The 18877-nt window shown below is 41.6% G+C and overlaps 2 protein-coding genes across 5 annotated transcripts; one reads left to right on the top strand and one right to left on the bottom strand.

Annotated features, from left to right (window-relative positions):
* Positions 1–1580: 1580 nt before the first annotated feature.
* Positions 1581–2415, top strand: med9 (mediator complex subunit 9). Its single transcript, XM_085934301.1, has 2 exons — positions 1581–1738; positions 1898–2415. Exons 1-2 carry the CDS (start codon positions 1659–1661, stop codon positions 2115–2117), a joined length of 300 nt encoding a protein of 99 aa, XP_085790427.1. The 5' UTR covers positions 1581–1658; the 3' UTR covers positions 2118–2415.
* A 239-nt stretch (positions 2416–2654) lies between these two features.
* LOC147044136 (dexamethasone-induced Ras-related protein 1-like) lies at positions 2655–18582 on the bottom strand. 4 transcript variants are annotated; one of them, XM_085934025.1, is made up of 4 exons: positions 18315–18582; positions 3984–4073; positions 3638–3896; positions 2655–3353 (listed from the first exon to the last, which is right to left on the bottom strand). In XM_085934025.1, the coding sequence occupies exons 3-4, from the start codon at positions 3894–3896 to the stop codon at positions 2830–2832; spliced, it is 783 nt and encodes a 260-aa protein (XP_085790151.1). In that variant the 5' UTR covers positions 3984–4073; positions 18315–18582; the 3' UTR covers positions 2655–2829. The 4 variants fall into 4 exon arrangements, with proteins under 4 accessions (XP_085790151.1, XP_085790149.1, XP_085790150.1 ...); XM_085934023.1 differs by having other exon boundaries at positions 3638–4321; XM_085934024.1 differs by having other exon boundaries at positions 3638–4073.
* Positions 18583–18877: the final 295 nt, after the last annotated feature.

Raw genomic sequence — 18877 nt, 5'->3', positions numbered from 1 at the left:
CCAGCCTTTACTGTTGACACGTGTCAATTTCCTCAAGATATAATATTGCATATTTGAGCAGAGCGTGGGTAGGTACCGTTGGGTCGTGACCCACTTTTCATGACTTATAAATGTGAGGTGACCACGATATGACAATTAGGGCCTACAAATCTGGGTCACCGGCGACCAACGTGTTCTGTATGTAATATGCGTTCTGGATGTATTTCTTGGAACGGGCTTAGCAGTGTTCTGTTATGCTTTTGCATTTAATTGCCATCACGACTTTTTGGAGGTGTGTCCCAACTATCTGGCAGGTGTGAGAGTTGGGAACAAGAAATGCTCATTGTGACAATATATAGGTCAGTTTGCTTTTGAAGGTCAGTGAGTCATAAGACAACACATCTATTGTGCTTCCAGCTGTATTCAAGAAAAATAACCAGAATTCTTGATTATATCGTATGCACTATCCTTTAGCAAACAACTACCACAATGATGGACCACGATCCCTTCCATGACGCTTTCTTCAAATTTCAAAACATTTTTGACTAGTTCCAATCACAAAGTGAATTTCAACCTTCTCTACTGCAGTTAAAGAACTCTACAAGTGTACACGATACCAGTTATATATTTTTTTTAAATGGCAAACGAAAAATCTACAGACTCGTCTAATTCATTTGTGAGGGAGGGGTTCATTGCTTTTCCTAAAGGTAGTAAGACCACACAAGCAGACCTTGGATGATTTACAATTTGTAGTCACAGTGCACAGACTGAACCGCTAAATTTGCAAAGAGGGTTAAATTTAGCTGCAGGTCTTCAAGGTTGCTAGGTAGTACAATGTAGAGCAAGAATCCATTTACGGGTCAGCCTTCTTGTTATGATAATCGACACAAGCAGATAATATTTGGGGGTTTGTCTGGGGCAGGAAAAAGAAACCAGGCCAGTATTACTCAAGTGACCCATTAAAATTATACTGACGCCTGTGAGAGGTTGAATCGGCTAAGCTGACAAAGGAGGCAACATTTGTAAAAATACTTCACGAAATATAGTAAGGTTCAGTGATTGGCTTGCATTTTTACTAAATAGGCCAGTTGCGAAGGCGAAAAATCAAAATTAAATCAGAATACGATAAATACATGCAGCGTGTAGGAAGTAGTTTTGGAAATTAAAAAATATAAAAGCAAAGCAAATGCTTTTCTGAAGGTTTTTAACATTAAAGAAAACAAAAAAATAAATAAAAAAGAAAGATCAACTTACAATAAAGAATAACTTTATTAATAACATTGTAATAGAACAGATTCAAAGTGCATCACTTTTCCTTAAAATAAAAAATAAATTATAATTATTCAAACTATAAACATTCTTGACCGCCATTTTATGCTGAAAAAAATACAATAAAATAATAATAAACATACATAATATTAAATTAAATAACAGCAATAAATAATATTCAATTCAAAGTAATCAGCAACATTAACTCAGGAGCACAATATACAAAACATTTTAACCTACAAAGCAAAAATGAATTAAACAATTTGTGCTGTTTTTTAATCAAAATGAGGCAGCATTCCCCATTATTTGAGAAGCACTGCGTTAATGGTTTGTTGCAGTGACGTCATCAGAAAGCGTATTCGTGCTTGTCGCCGTAGAACTGCGACAAGAACGCAGGCAGCAAGGGCATCATGGCTGTGTCGCAGCCCAAGCAAGAAAAAGAGAGCGACGACTGCTCTCTGCTGCCTTTGGTTCACGATATAATTAAGTGGTAAGCTGAAACAAAAGTCCGACTTTAAATGAGCTCAATTTTTATTTAAATGTTTTCCTAGCTGACATGCTAGCCACAGCTAACGCTGACTGGGCTAGGCTAACAAGAAGCGCGATAAACTGAAGAAATAAAATCTCCTGTGATTTTTTTATTTTCAAGCATGGACAAGGAGAGCCCGGACGTGCACCAGGAGCTGAGCAAACTTAAGGCAAAGATCCAGGAGGCACGGGAGCAGATCTCTGCCATGCCCGGCATCGAGAGCAGCCCGGCGGAGCAGCAGCAGCAGCTGGCGACGCTGCGGGAGCAAGTCCGCACCAAGAACCAGCTGCTACAGAAATACAAAAGTCTCTGCATGTTCGACGTACCCAAAGCGTCTTGAATTCAGAGATGGACAATGAAAACACTGAGTGGATCGCAGAAATTCAAATTAACAGGGACGCTTTGTTTACGACATCAAGCGAGCTACGGTGGCCCACGAGACACGTTTGTTCAGATGGAGGACAATGATTGGAATTTATTTGGGGGACGACGACTGGATCACTCCATTAATTTGTTAAACAGTATAAGTCCTACAATAATATTTTTGGCGGTGCGTGATGTTTGTTTCAGTATTATTTTGTAATAAATAATGTACATTCACAAAGGAATTACCTTTTCTTTTTCACATGACATATGAATTGCATTTTTTTTCCATCGAGCGTGTGAAGCATGACCCTAACATACTATATGCAAAGTCCTATCACTACTTATGATGAATATTTTTTGGGGAAAGATGTTAATTTTATTCCTCTAAGCAAAGAAACAGATTGTATTTAATGATCATTCAATTATAAAATGTACTTAAAAAAAAGGAGTGAGGCGAGATTATGAAAGTAACAAGAATTTATTTAATGCAAAAGTCGACAAACATAAATACACATTCAGATTTGTTCGTAATGTAACAAACATTCAAGTCCGGTGGAGGATGTAAACAGGTCGAGGCCGATTTCAAGGCGACTGCATTCGAGGACTTGACGTCCCGGTGCTTGTCCACAGTCGCATGTCTTGATCTTTAAAGTCCAAAAGTCTTTCGTTTTCCCCACCTTGGGGGGTCAGCAAATGACGCAGCCCTTCTCCTTAGCCTGCCCTCCTCCCACTGCCTTCTCCTTGATGTACATCAAGTCACTGTGCACGCTGGGCCGACGCGCGAACGGCGCCACGATGCCGTAGGCGTCCTTGCACTTCTTGACGCGAAAGGATTTGCGGTGGAGCAGCTCGCACGACTGCAGAGACACTTTGCAGTGGCGGTCGGGGCTCATCTCGTCCGGCAGCTTGGCCATGGCGAAGAGCGTCTGGAACATTTGGTCTACGTTGGTGTTCTTCTTAGCCGAGATTTCAAAGTAGGCGCAGCAGCGCTCCTGGTCGCTGCCGACCAGTTGCTCAATTTCCTCGTCCTGCACCTCGCGATGGAACTCGCGGTCGCACTTGTTACCGCAGATGACCAGCGGCACATCGGCGCTCTCCTTGGTCTTGTTCCTCAGGCATGACTTAGTCTCGTAGATTTGACGCTTGAGGCGTTGCACCTCCTGGAAGGAGTCTCGGTTGTCCAGGCTGAACACCAAAATGAATACGTCGCCTGCGGGGGATCAAAGGAGCAAACGTACACTTAATACCAATAAGCAACAATTGGAATACAATTGAGTGAAATCCATTGCATTGAGTTTTGATATATTAATATAGCGTCTTGAATTGAATTCAGTTTGACATTTTGACTGCACTGAATTGACTTAAGTTTTAAACTGCCTTGCATGCACAGTGCTTTCTTCGCATACATTCACGCGCAACACACAACTAAAGCGCAACACAACTAAAGCTGCATGCAAAAATCACAAAAATTGGTTGCACGGGCTCCAAACGCACCTGTGAGTATGGAGAGCCTCCTTATTGCTGGGAAAGGATGATTCCCGGACGTGTCCAAAATGTCCAGCTGGTAAACGCTCCCGCGGATGCTGTAGAACTTCCTATGGAAGTCCTCGATGGTCGGCGTGTACTGCTCGTCCACACGCGAGTTCAGAAAGCGCGAGATGATGGCCGTCTTGCCCACCTTGGTGGAGCCCAAAATGACCATCCTGCGGCAGTTCTTGGCCGGGATGTTGAATTCGTTCTCGGAGAGTGACATCTTCTTGATCATGGTGGATGGAAGTTTAAAAATCCACTTTGTGTGATGAGTGCGTGGTGATGGCAAGACGTGCTCTGCGGGTCTCACCGATGCCTCGAGTGGTCCAGGGTGGCGCTTTTATTGGGCACATGGCCGCGCCTCCTGTGTGCGTCACGCGTCACGCTCTCGCCGAGACATCTGGAGCGGAGCCCCAAATGATCGTTACTATGCTGGGTTGTTGCGTGTGTGTGTGTGTGTGTGTGTGTGTGTGTGTGTGTGTGTGTGTGTGTGTGTGTGTGTGTGTGTGTGTGTGTGTGTGTGTGTGTGTGTGTGTGTGTGTGTGTGTGTGTGTGTGTGTGTGTGACATCAGTCCACGGGCCGCAAAGGCTAAAATTCTCTCCATTAAAATTCTATCGAAATAGTAAAAACAACAACGCACAAGAGAGCTGTGAAAGAGAAAAGGCGTCATGTACTTCATGTTGTCGAATTTTGCTTCTTTTTTTTTCTGCTGCAATTTTTTTTTTTTTTGCCATTTCTTTTCTTTGAAACGCAGCCGGATTGTCAATGTTCAACCAGAAGGGGGCACCCAACCTCAGAAATACAATTTTGGAAAAGGTTTCAATTGAACTGAACTGCTTATGTATTGTTGTAGTTTAATTTTGCATCAAGGGAAAATACACTCAATCTATTTTTGGCCCATTTAAATATGACCTTAGGTATCGACGTATGGAAAACTAACATCAGTTCTGCGCCAGGTGTCTGCTCAATATTCAAGAATTAAACCACGTCAAACATCCTCTTAAGTGTGCAGTTGCCATCAGCGTTAATCGTAGAACGCCCGTTGTGACTCAAATGCTTCTCATCCACTTTCCTGACTTGGCTACTCATTACGTTTAACTTCTCTTCTCAGCATGTGAGCCTGTGCTCGTAACAGAGAGAGAGGGAAGTAGACTTGGGCTGCAGGTGTCTATTGAGGCGCCCTGCGGGACGCTGCATTAGGTACACTGACACAAGCCAGTAACCAAACAAATGTGGTTAGACTTTGACCCTATTGGCTATTGCAAAAAAAAAATAATGGGTTGGGTGAATTGCCATCTGCTTATTTCAGAAAATGTGTCTAAGCGAGTTGTTCTTAACCAAGAGTCACAAGAAATGCTTTCTTCAGAACCCAGGGGCAGCAAATACAACGAAAACAGCAGGGGTCCCAAATTTGAACCCTGCGTAACACCATTACTGGCACAGAGTGGGACTCTCAACCAAGGCTAACACAAAACCTAGCCTCAATAAGGCTACCAGGTGCTGCAAATGAGCTAACAGAATATTCTAGTCCACCACACTTTAAGCGTTAGGACGGAATAATAATAATAATAATAAACATTTATCTGTATCACTTTTACTTACACTTTTACTGAAGTTGAGTCAAACACTGTGATTTCGTATTCACCCTTGACTTCAAGCGAATCGTACAAACGGCCATGACCTTTTTTTTGTGAGGGCTGAAATCAGATAGGTGTACTTAAGCCCGGCTGTCCTAGGCTCAGTGCGGCTGGTTTGTGTAACGCGGTGGATGCAGTCCACTGCTACTTGATTAGGCTATCACTCAGTAATGAAGCCAGCGTGTTCTCACCGCTGCAGACACATGCCGAGCGGTTGGCTCTGCTGTAACACTGCAGGATATAAACAGTAATGTTGTCTCTCACAAGCATAAGTCAATAAGTAATAGAATGACACTAGATCATAAAAACAGCAATATTCTGGTCCACTTTGCAGCGAAAGCTGATGTTTGTTATAATGTACAGTAGAAGTCAGCAAGAAAGAAAAACTATTTTTTCTGAGAATTTCTTTGGAACTTGAAGGGCAAACATGCACAGGACCTTCAGCAGAAAACTAGCAAAGGGTCATTGTCGTGCGCCTTATCATAGCACCATCTTTGTGTGTATTCTGCTAGAGGAGAAACACGCGAAGCCTTCAACACATGCTCAGATGTAGTAACGTAACGCGGCCTTCAAGCAGAGTAAACACACTGGCTGCCGTGAGCCCAACCGGGCCACGGTCGACAACATGGAGGCTCATTCATCCTCTCTTCAGCTATGTTTGCCTTTGTAGACACAAACTCATAAGATTGAAAAAGGTGAAAAATGTCACACGGAGAATTTTGTTGAAATTTCTACACAGAAGGAAATTATTTTGGAATAAATAGAATTTAAATGCACAATCACAGTAAGATGTTGAGGTGGTGCTAGCTAGCTAGCTAACGTGTCGCACCAAATTTAATCAATTTTGAAGGACGCCATTCAGTGGACAACAACGGCACCGAGCTGTGGACTGAACTTAATTTTGGTCTGGAAAAATACTTTCTAAAGGACGATGACGCAGCAGCATACTATCTGCTGTATGCACACTTGCTCCATTTTTGCACCATTTATTTATTTATTTATTTATTTATTTATTTATTCATTCATTCATTTATTATTCACCGCTCTTGTTTATTCATTGTATGTGCCTTCTTGTTTTTACTTTTTGTGTTGTTTTCTTGGATGTTTTCTAATATGTATTGTCACCGTGGGATCGTGAGAAACGCAATTTCGATCTCTTTGTGTGTCTTGGCATGTGAAGTGATTGACAATAAAGCAGACTTTGACTTTCACCATTTTTTTTTGTAGCATCGACATTATTTGCAGTTTTAGAGACAAAAGCAGCAGATGTAAAAACAGTGATGGTGACATACATGAGAGTAAAAAAAAAGTCACAGTAGAAAAATACGTAAGCAGTGTATGACACATCGGTGGTTGGTGTCAAGTCTAATTAACGGTTGCGCAGAACATATGCAAAGTAGATGTGTGGGAATTTGCTTGCGTATTTACACATATGTATTGACACATATGGGAAGGTGCAAGTTGTCTCATTATGTAATCTAAAATATCAGCGGGGGCACGCTATGTTTATGAACGGTATATATATTTCCAAATGTTATGACGGTTACATGTTGCAAAGCATTATGGGTTCATAAACAAATTTTTGTCGCAGGCCGCATCCTCGTTATTGTTTCCCTCGGAGGGCCATTATGACTGTTAACGTCTTCTATATACATACACAACAAACTGATGAATAACTAATTTTGAAACCAGAGACTAGTAAAAATTAGACGAATGGTAATAAAATTTGCTAGCAATGTCGCTATTTCTTAAAAGTGAAGACATTTGTAATTGAGGTAATGACAAAAAGTCGATCCAAAATCTTTATTCTCGAGCCACATAAAATGATGTGGCGGGCCGTATCTGGCCCCTGGGCCTTGAGTTTATTATCTACGGTTTATACCTAGCAAGAAATATTAGCTAAAATGTCAGCCACATGCTAAATAATGTTGAAGAAATGTTTCATTTTTCCTAAAGTGTCTCTATTAAGTTAAGAGGACCTACTCACTGACACAAGGACGAAAGCAACGCCGTGGACAAGCCTGCTTTCCTGTCCGTCCGCCAAATGGCGTCCGTTAGCTCGCAAGCTAGGTGGTGAACATACCAAAGCCTCCAATAATTGACGCAAGTGCACTGAGTTCATTTGTTTACGCGCGAGTTAATTCGCCCAAATGCAATAAAGGCAAGTGTGCTGGAATAGACCTGCTTGGTCACTTCCAGGCAGCTGGAACAAGCAACAACAGTTACGACAACAATGGAGCGCTCGCCGCTTCCACTGTTACTCACTGGGTGAGATAACATCTGCAAGCTGATGAATGTGTTTGTGCGGGTGCATGAGAGGCTATCTGATGGTCATGATGGTGAGACGGGGAGGGGGTCCGCTTGCGTGTCAAGTAAGCCCAAGCTATTGAATGAGGCACGGGTCCCTGCACTTTCCAATACACAAATGTGGCCGGACGCCGGCTTTATTTTGGGCCCGCCGCACGCATGTTTTGATCCTCTCGTTATCGTCCGTGACACGCAAGCTGATGTTGATCTTGATTCCTGACGCGGGGCTCGAGGTTGTAAATACGCCGTGTTATTAGATATCACCTCGGCATTAGTATGATGACACCCGTGCTTTTAGTGTTTTATGTCTATGACCTGTTCTAGAAAGGGTCAGGCCACAATTTCAAACGACTCAGCGAGAGACACGATTATGTTTTGATGCAACGGTGCAATTTTGGAGCTGATGATAGATGTAAGCTTGAGGCATCTAAAAATTGAGACTCTCTTCTAATGCCACGAATTTCTGCTAAGGTGTTTAATTTCAACCGAGCCGTCAAACTAAAACAAGGTGTTAAAAACGCTCATCAGAGCGGGTGTCGAAATTCAAATTGGACACCGTACAGCGTGTCGTCAGCATGCCGCCCTGTTACGCTCTTGATTACGTAAGTAAAACGGCGCCGTGCTGTGATCAAAAGACACGAAGAGGCTGATAAGTTTTAATTCCACGGAAAAGCAAAGCCATTGAATGCAAAATATTAAAGACTCTTGTTACATCACCAGCCGGCCAGGTACCGGATCTGTATCACAGTCGACCTGGCGAAATGATATGCGGCAAGAGAAAGGCAGGAATATTCAAATTTGCTTCGGTAGCCAACAAATCTGTTTTTGGACTGCCTGTTCGAAAGAAAAATCACTCCAATCAATCCGTAGACTTTTGGTACTTAGCATAAGGCTGTTTTGTTTTGATAACGCACGATTGGGCCGAGTCAATGATATGCACAACTACTGACTTGACTCTTCTTGTTTTTGTTTACATCCACGCCACGTAATCGGCGCCCAGGCCCGACTCAGCGTGACGCATCAGGTCGCTCAGCGGCCGTCACGGACATTCCTACTGTTCGCTTAATAAGGCATACATGAAAAAAAAAAAAAATACAAATAATCATCCGGTGTCATGCACAGACATGCAGTGGGGGTCAAAGCGGAAGCCGGATGCTGCCTTCATGATGTTGATCATCATCTTATTTATGTGACCAACAAGTAAGCTGACCCAAACCTAAAGTTGAAAGCCACATCAAATATAATCTGTCATATTAATATAAAATCTGTGTTAATATTGTATTAAAACAAATGTAGGCATATTTACATTGGATACTTTGTGATTGCTAGGAGCTCTCAGCGGTCGTCCGGGTAATTACTAGTCGAGAGACAGAAAAGCTGACGTCTTGCTGTTCACAGCCAGACTCTTCACCTTTATACCTTGATGATAGACTCCCTGTGAAGGTATACTACCGCCATCTTATCTAATACAGTCCTTTGACAAACAGGAACTCGGTAAATGTCAGTCACTGAAATCTAACGTAAATAAATATTGCACTAAATGCCAGTTTTGGGTGGTTGTGGGGCAATTTTTCAAACACAGTATTTTGCCTTTTTCAGGGAACGTGGGTGGTCAAAAAAATGGAGTCCAAGAATCATTCTGAGGGGCAATAAAAGTTTCCAAACCTGAATCGGGCGTACTTTGAGTACCGTCAAAATCGAGTGTGCGACGTAAACAAAAACTTTTGCAACAATTTGTCTTTTCCTTTTTGCGTAATTATGTCATATTTTAGTTTGGGTCCTCAAGTTAACTGAGGTAGATCTAATCCACAGGATGTATTTTATATTATATTCCAAAAAGCACATACCATTGATGTGAATTCTGGTGAAACCATTTTTTTTTTTATTCCAAGAAACAAGTAGAATTTAAACTGTTGCGCAATTACACTAATAACACAAATGACTCCAATATGACTGCTGTGCCAATTTTCTCCAGTATGATTGTATAATTGAACTAAGTGTGTTCAACAAAGGTTACCGGTAAATATGGTGGAACCAACGGAGGGAAAACAAGGCCATCTGTACTTTCGTGCCTTTGGGGAGGCCAGTGTATATAAGGATAAACGTATCAGTGAGGACGCACACATCGAAAAAGGTTGGTTGACACAATGATCCAATTTTCCTCATGTCCCTTCTTCTAAAAATAGCTTTTTTTTTCCTCACTGTTCTTTAGCCATGTGACTCAATAACAAAAGGTCCTCCTATTTGCGCTAAGTGGGCCACTGTAATGACCATTAAAACACGTGTGACCCGAAGTGCGCTTGAGATACAGACTAGGTCAACAGGCTCCCACCTGTCCGTGGGGCAGCAGAATGACTAATTATGTATTATTATTTCAAGGTATAGTACATTAGCCACCGAGAGGCCGGCGTGACACCTGGCGGAGGTGAACAGGTGCGCACAGAAGCGAAATCCAAAATGCACATGAATGTGGACGAGCTCATGGAAACGCAAAGCGGCGCGTACTCTCATGTGAACCCACGAGTCGTCCCGGTTCACACATGCGTCATGGCAGAAACCGGTCAGATCGGCCCCTCTCGGCGTCCCGATTCAACCATTCGGGTTTATGGAGGACGGCGGCGGATCAACAACCTCCAGGTTATGAATAACTCAGTAAACTTGCTCATTTTCTGACCTCAGGGATCAGGAATAGGTAAAACCTGATGGGAAAAAAAACAACATTGATTATACAATGTGTGCTAGCAGGGAATGCCTCATACATGTTACTGCCAGGAAGAAAAAAACGCAATGGCAGCTCAACCCTCATGACCCTGAACATGAAGGATTAGTAAAGAATCTTTATTCAGAGAACAGCAGAAAGGTTTGCTCATTTTGACCTGGTTTTGAACAAGTTTCTCATGTAAAACAACTGGACCACACTTCCTGTGAACCACCCATATTTATATTTAGAATAAATAGTATAAAGTTGCTGTTTGGGGTTTTTCAATGTAGTTAGTTTTTATTTTGTTTTGGCATTTTGTTTCAAATTTTGGTTTGTTTTAATTACAGCAAATGTGGTAGTATTATTACACTTTTTTAAATATATTTTTGGACAATGTTTTATTTTAATTGAGTTTTTATTAGTTTTAGTTTTGTCGAATGAAAGATAAAGAAAAACTCTGTAGGTATTGTGTAAGTAAACTGCAAAACTAAAAAAAACGAACCTTTCTTCTATATCGATCCACCGCAATATCAAGTTAAAATACATTGAAATCAATGTTACTTTTTTTTATGAAAGCACCAGTAGCCGGGTGATGAAAGGCAGATGGGGAATTTAAAGTCGCCATTTATAGTGAATCTTTCACACGCGCTCAGTTGAGCGGCGAATTTTATGGCCAAGTACATTGTGTGTGTGTGTGTGTGTGTGTGTGTGTGTGTGTGTGTGTGTGTGTGTGTATATACAGTGCAGCATAATGTGGCCATCAAGTGGCGTCCAGCAGACACTCAACAGGGACAGGGCCGAGCTCATAAAAATGATGTGACGCCTCGTGCTGTCCATCGCATGTTGCGTTATCTAACAAGGGGCAGAACCGACGGGGCTGACGATCTGTATTTTGCTCCCAACCCGTCGGAAACTGTCGCTTGGAGACAAAATTACGGGAGCGCTCGAATGATGATCTTCTGAAATAGCCATCTGACATCTCTGTTCACTTTGTAGTTTCATCATCTTCAAGCCGGTCAATAAAGATTCATTTATGTCTTCTGGTATATGAGCACATGCTCATTTAAATACTAGAAAGAAAAATCTATATGATGCAACATGTGTCAAGATGAACGAGAACGTGAAGAAACTGCTGACTGCACAACTCCACGGTGTACATTCATGGTTTCGTAACACATTGCGCTTGAAAACACGCCGTACTCTCAATAAGTCGGCGTGTCCCTGGTCGCATAGTCCTCAGACACGGAGCGCTTTTACCTTGAGCGGAAACTAATGCCAGACACTGAGCAGGAACATACTGCCAACTGAATATAACGCTGGACATTTTCACTTAAATGAAAAGATTATTTGTCAACTGAGTTTGTAGCTCTAGTTAATACAAGAGAGATATGATGAATTTTGATGTCATTTCAAAAGATTAAAGGCACTAAATCTTTGATCATTGCCAGTGCCGTTATGTAGTGGTTCAAGATTTGAACACAAATGGTGGAGCAACACATGTATACAAACAATATAACAAACGTTATGAAACGCTTCTGTGTGTGCGTGTGTGTGTACAATGCTCCCTGGTGGCAAAGGTGTGCACACCAGGAGCAGCACGATGTTCACTGAATTAAGGAAAAAAAGTGTTCGAGGCATTCATGTGTTGTATTTATTTTTTGATTGTCTGTGTATATTTTTGGGGGAAGAGGCTGAAACAGATAAATGGTATGTTCATCCATTTCAACAGGCTAAGGTGATTTGAGATACGATTGTTTTTAGTTACATTTTCTATCTCAAGACACCACTGTATTTTTATTCCACCTCTGTTACGGCAGAGGAGACAGCGGCCATTGTCTGGCAAGTACTTTATGAGTCAGAGCAGTCACTGCCATCACCAGGCATCCAATTACTTGGTTTGCCCTTTCGCTTTATGAAAAGCACCAATAGTCAGTCGCTGGGTTTGAAAGGAAAAATAAAAGGAAAACAGCTTCTGTCTCAGCCTGACGTGTGAAACGTTACAAACATTGTGTGCCTGTAAATTTCATAGCAGTTAAGTATTTTACTTTTACTCATTGAAAGTTAATTTTTTTTTAGTTGGACCACAATCGATAGACTCAAGTAGTGTGACAGCCACATTGTGTCCTGGAGAAAATGTACTTGTCAAAAGGCCAGGAACGCATTTAGGACAACATTGCCAAAATCAGCTTTGAGACACACAAATGTAGAACAGAACAACATACTCTTGTGAACAATTGTGTAACACATCCCACTTGGTGCACGGCGGTCCGTCTACCAGGTGACCGGCTCGGGCGCGATCTTTTTTTGCACGGACAAGATGTACCGTAACAATTAGCAGCGGAGCTCCCTAATGAGCCGTAATCAAGCTCTAAAAATGCAACGAGATCACGTTTTAATCAACACGGTGTCATGCGTTGTCACTCGCCAAAGTCGTTTTTTTAGCCCTGCTTTGTCATGTCAGCAATTTTAATTAGCGTAGGTGCTAACGATGAGAAAAGAGCTTAAAAACATCAAATTGGTCATGATTATTACACAGCGAGAGGGAAAAGGAAAGCCGGGGAACAAAACTGAGCACAACGTTACGGCAGCAGGTGTTGACGTTGAGGCCCGCTGGTGTATTTATTGTTCGTGGACCGACTGACCCATAACTTGCACTACATATACACAGAACCATGTGTAAGGTGATATTTGTTGCATAATGCATAAAACGACTCTGGTCCCAAAGCAGAATTGATGAGGTGTTGCTTTTGAGTGTAGACATCGCTTTTCCATGAGTCGATTGCAACTAGATTTTCATTTTGTGATATAATATAATTGGCGTTCTCCGTGTTATGTCAAGTGAAATGTTCATTCAGTCTCATTTTAAAAAATTTGACAGTAGCGCCTCTACGATGCGACAAGTCAAGTATCGGAAATCTCTTTTTCCATATTTTGTATTGCATGCAAATATTAAAAGAACGCTCTCGCCTCGGTACAGTTTGGCTTAATTATGGAGTCGTCAATGGAAAAGGCTTGAAAGGAGACACACACACACACACACACACACACACACACACACACACACACACACACACATCGACGAGCACAACCGCACACACATCGGACAAGCTGTTCTCTCTCTTCTCGCTACGCAGGCAAAACAAGCTGGCTTCTGAGCGTGTGTCTTCACTCTTGTGTGTTCTGGTTTCCAACAGTTCTTTTTCCACCAGTGCCCTCCGTCCACAGCGTACAACATATACACTTTGTTCTTGTTTGAATTTAGCCCGCTAACTCATATTTTTTTAAAGGCTGTTAAAGACTGCACCGTCAGCTTCCATCTATTTTTTAATCCCCAAACACAAATATATAAAGATGAATAATATTGTGAACAATGATCTATCTCTTCTGCCTATGCCTACATTTAGATGGATATTATAATCTTTGTCCATCTTTGACAGATGGCTGATTCCATTTATGTGCAAATGAACAAGCAACAGGTGGTCCAGAATTGAAAAATTTCTTTTAGAGAACAGGTAGTGTTGCTGATATCATGCCTGCCTGCATTGGACACTCTTAATGGAAATAAATTTTTCCCACAATGTCAGAACAAATACGACTCAGTTTGAGGGGGTTTTGTTCACACAAGTGACAAGAAATGGAAGAGTCGTTTGCGGAATCCTTGGAACATTGACACAGATGGAGTGAACTGCACAGCACATCAACTGCTTGAAATCGATATAGAATGTGGAAAATCAAAGCTTCGGTGCCAGCAAGAGAAAAAACACGGCTGCGTAACAGACACCAGACGACTAGTTAGTTTTCGAACTTGTACCCTAACGTAGAGCACCTCTTGCTATTCCAAATCAAAATGGATTCCATGTAATACGGGAAACAACTACTAGTTCAACTTATTAAGCTAGCCTACATTCTTCTTACTGGCTTTCCGAGAAACACTGACAAGTACATCGGCTACTCTCTAAATGTACGCTTACTGTCACAATTACGGTCACATGACCCAACAATTAGCCATTGTGCTTGTTTAAGCTTCTGATATCATCATCAGTACTTCTTGTACAGCAGTCGTGTCCCTTAAGATGGTCATTGGAGGGGGTGAGCAATTTCGCACGGGCCAACTGGAGCGAACTGTTTCGCTACTGTGGAGGATTCATGTCGTCATACGCATTGTAAAAGGAATGCGGCGGCCTGTGAGAAAATGGCCGTCAATGCTACGCTAATATTTGCTACATGCGGACCGGCGTGCTCGCTATCAAGGTTAATATTATATAAAGTAAACAAGCTAAATAAAGTTGGAGTTAATCTTGCTTTTAATCTTTAATCTGTTCTTGCTTAACTTGGCAAGTGAGAGCACATTAACCGCCAAGGTAACGTGGGCTCTTTTCCTTCTACTGTGGTGAGGTGCCAGGGTGCTCGAAAACATGAAAGCGACGTTGTAACCAACAGCTGACGTCGTGATCTCCAGCTCACACATGTGGACACGTGCCGAACGATTGAGCGCACTCGCGCTGACTCACAATTTCTCCCGGCAACTGTTTATACTCGCAATTGCAATCTGCTTCGTGTCAAAATGCTTCGTGTCGAATTGCCTAATGTCAAATGGGCCTAATGAGATTTGAAATCATGAATAGCCCATGGTGGAAAAAAAGAAATCACATGACATTAACTCACTGACATATTGTAATGGAGAACAATGACCATCTTGGATGTCATGATGATGCTAAAGAAAAAATGTTCATAGACATTTCACGTGATCCGAAGCTGTTGTTTTTTTCTCACTTTCTGGGACACAAAAGGAATCAGTGAATAAATGAAAAGCTTTTCTAGTTTCTACAAATTACCCTCTTAGGACTTTTCCACACCTCAGTGCCAAGTGAAGTAGCAAAGGGAATAAAAGCACAACTTGATAATTGGGTTTGTCACTTGCGTGTCTGTCTGGTGGCCAGGGATTGTTCTCTCTGGCACTCAAGACTTTATCTTTCTTTAGATGACAATCAGAATCATCTTTAATGGCCAAGGAATTTTCTCAAATGTATTTTCGTACAAGCTGTTCCCATGGATCAGCTATGGCGACATCAATAACTTTACTGTCTCCGCGTAATCCGCCGTACGCAAGTCATCAGTTCTGGACATCGTTCCTATTATTTCTGAAGTTAGCGTCATATTTTGTGTCACATTCATCATATCTTCCCAAAGGTCAGTACTTTCTGTCAAACCTTCCCGTAGGTAGCTGCTCTAAGATTGCTGGCATTTACAAACTTAATTGGGATATTTCCTATGTAACGATGACGCTAACGCGTTAGCGCTAACGCTCGCATGACAGTGACAAAAAAAGGTGATATTCATATTCATCTTAACCCTGAAGGGCCACGTTTTATGACCGATTTTACGTAGGCTACCGGGCAAAAGAACAGACGAGGAAAACCAGCACAAACATCACGTCATCTCCTCTCATTAAGAAGCTTATCAGTTTATAATGATCATAATTCTCCCCATTACGTCAATATCTTCCAAGGACGGGCAGCTAAACCTGAACACCGACGGCAGCAAAATTCTCATTAGTGATCCTTTAACGTTCGATCTGAGGCTAAGATGACAAACACGGCGAGCGGACACGTGAGCCCGGCTGCTCTCACTGACATACTAATACTACTGAACTCGTTAATCAGCCTCAATCAAGAGTGCGGGAACATTCGCACGTGAACGCCGAGGCTCAATATACACATTTGCTGCACAGGTAGGTCATGTCAGTAGCTCAGAGAGTCACCGAACAAAAAAAGTACAGCCGTGTCACATGACAAAGTCGCTCGTGGGCACGTGTGTACGATCAATCACAGAAGCTGTAGGTGCTCTGACGTTAGATTCAATTTGAAATTCCTGCCTCTGGCCTCGTCCTAAATGAACCATACGGCTCAAAATGGAAAATAAATTTTCACTCGGGGGTGAAAAAGGTAAAGACTATACAAGTCCAATCAGGTAAGAAATCAAAGTGGAAATTTGTCATCCACATGCGGGCCAGGTATTATTAACTACGGAAAGACTTTTAAAAGCAAAAACGCAAAACACACGCTAAGTCATTTACGTCATGAGCAGAATATGTTCCAGAGGAAGCCTTCCTACGGACTTTCCGACATCTCTACACTATTCTTTCCTAATCGCCACTTTTGAGGTACTTTGGAACGACTTCAGTGATGAAACCCGATTGGCCCTTGTTCTTCTTCTCACACCGGCACACCTGGCCGAGCTCGGGCTGCCCTATTGAGCTGGTGTCAGTAACCAAGCAACAGATGAATCCCTGCCATGACCTTCTTTTGCTGCAGGCTATTCATTTGCAAGCCCTTAACATCTTGCCGGTGTGAAAACAATTCAAAGTCAAAGTCTGCAGTCCAGTGACTGCCTTCTAAACAAAACTGCGGCTAAACCTAATGCTAGCTTGACTACTTTTACCAGTGACGGCCTTCTGAGCAAAACTGCGGTAACGTTAATGTTAGCTTGACTACATGAGTAGACCAAACCAGATGAGAGACACAAAACATGTAATAAGTAATAACTCTGAAACTGCTAACTTTTTTTTTTCCTCCTCACACTGGGCTGCTTTAACATTCAGCCAATGTCTTGTGAGTGATTTCCATTCTTCCAATAATGCGCAATCTATAAACATTCAAACAGTTAACGGCACTGATTGATACCGCTCAACGACGCCTTCCGTACATTTTTATTTCAATCACTGAACAAGCCACAAGAAAACACTTAAAAGTCTCATCACAGCTTCAAGTCTGCTCGGTCGAGTGTTGTCTGCCGTGTGTTTGCGTACAAGTGCGACAACATGTGCCTGGCACGTTTCGAATAAATTTTGGGGTTCCTTCCTCTTGACATCCGCGTGTCAAGGCACTTGTGCTCTCCCGGACTTCTCCGAAAAAGAATACATTGCCATAATACATCAAATTAATGCTTGTCTTCCTCAACCTACGTTGAGCATCTGGCATCCATCCGCTGATGTCAAGACGAAAATTTGGAAAGATCCGAGCAAGCAAATTCAGAGATTGTTTTTCAAACACGCTATACGTGTTAAGATAATTGCTGTGAAAATACACAACGACTGAGAAGTATTCTCAATCATAGGATTCAACTCTTATTTCCGTTTATTGATGGTTTTAGGCATGGCTAAAACGAAGCCGTGACTTTTTAGTTTCCTGAAAGAAAGTCATCTGTACGCCTGAGCAAAACAATCTCCTAATTGACACCAGGAAGACCAGTGGAAGGAAAAAAAATAAACAATCAAAGTCATAATTGGACCAGCACGTGTAGAAAAAGGGCCAAGCATTTGCATGTTACTTGAATCACGTGGCACGTGTCTAGCAAGACAACTGTGGCAAGAGCCTGCATGCTAAACAAAACACTTGTGATGTTCTATTCACTCGCCCCAAAGAAAAACATCTGCTTTGTGACATTGACAACGAGTAATGAGAAAGCCACATCTAATTCAAACTTTAGATCTTGAGGATGTTTAGAAAGCAAAAAATGACTAACCGCCAGCCTACCGTTTATTACATCAGACCACCCACATTCAAAAGGAAAAGGAACATAACAAAAGTCTCTTCTTTCTTTATTGGATGGAGAAAAAAAAAGTTAATTACAGAAATGGGATTTTTGGGAAAGAAAGTATGGCATTTTATTTTAAGGACAGCCCAAACCTAATCTCTTTTTTTAGATTTTTTCATGTGATTTTTTTGGTGTGGATTTTTGTTGCAATTTCTTTATTTATCATTTTATTGTGATATTTGTGTGAGTTTTTGTTGTGGATTTTGAGCACGGCTGAACCTTTTGACGTTTTTTTGCAGACATTTTGGACTTTGGCTCCCTCTTCCCTGAGTTGATGTCACTACATATTTTGAGTTAATTACCAGTTGCTCGTTACCATTCATATTGCAAACACCTTGTGATTATTTCATAATTCAAATTCCAAGCCAGAAGTTGAACCAAATGGCCACGATAACTTACCAGAGATAAAAGATGCACTGCCAACGCGTTGATGTCCTCAACCCAGTTTTTGTATTTAATGTGGACACTGGCTCCTCCACTTTTTGAAATAGCCTGTTTCCTTTTGGTTTTAGAAAAAAAATGCAACCACTTTCCACTCTGATTTGGGACTACACACAGTTTAGTCACACAGTAGCTACACATGTCGCATTGTTTGAAATGATTCAAAACCAAACAATTCCCATTCAAACTGCAAAGAGACGTTTTGCTCCAATTAGGCTAGCGCACCTTGATGATGACGTAGGACGGAAAGAGGTCAATGGGTTTCAAAATATGTGTTTTCACATGGAAATACAATTACGTCACTTAATTCTTGCTGATTTAGGACTTCAGTGTAAGAGACTGTATGTTAACTATACTTGTCAATTGCTCTCCTTTCGCCCACCATTTTGTCTTTAATAAATAGACAAGTTTATTAACATTTTATTCAAATAAACATTGATCATGACCTTGACACATGCAATCGTAAATTTGATTTTAGAATATAGAATAGATTTGGAAGGAATCAACTGTTTTAGACTGCT

This window comes from Syngnathus leptorhynchus, chromosome 16 (genome assembly GCF_054491065.1).
Source record: "Syngnathus leptorhynchus isolate UIUO chromosome 16, UIUO_Slep, whole genome shotgun sequence".
Lineage (NCBI taxonomy): Eukaryota > Metazoa > Chordata > Actinopteri > Syngnathiformes > Syngnathidae > Syngnathus > Syngnathus leptorhynchus.
Note: the sequence above shows the minus strand (reverse complement) of the source record. Positions and strands in the feature narration are given on the sequence as shown.

Excerpts from the sequence above, each read along its gene's own strand:
- med9 (XM_085934301.1), top strand. The coding sequence starts at position 1,659 with ATGGCTGTGTCGCAGCCCAAGCAAGAAAAAGAGAGCGACGACTGCTCT. Across the intron at positions 1,739-1,897 it reads GTTCACGATATAATTAAGTG|CATGGACAAGGAGAGCCCGG; the intron begins GTAAGCTGAAAC and ends TTTATTTTCAAG.
- LOC147044136 (XM_085934023.1), bottom strand. The coding sequence starts at position 3,908 with ATGATCAAGAAGATGTCACTCTCCGAGAACGAATTCAACATCCCGGCC. Across the intron at positions 3,354-3,637 it reads GAGGCTCTCCATACTCACAG|GCGACGTATTCATTTTGGTG; the intron begins GTGCGTTTGGAG and ends GATCCCCCGCAG.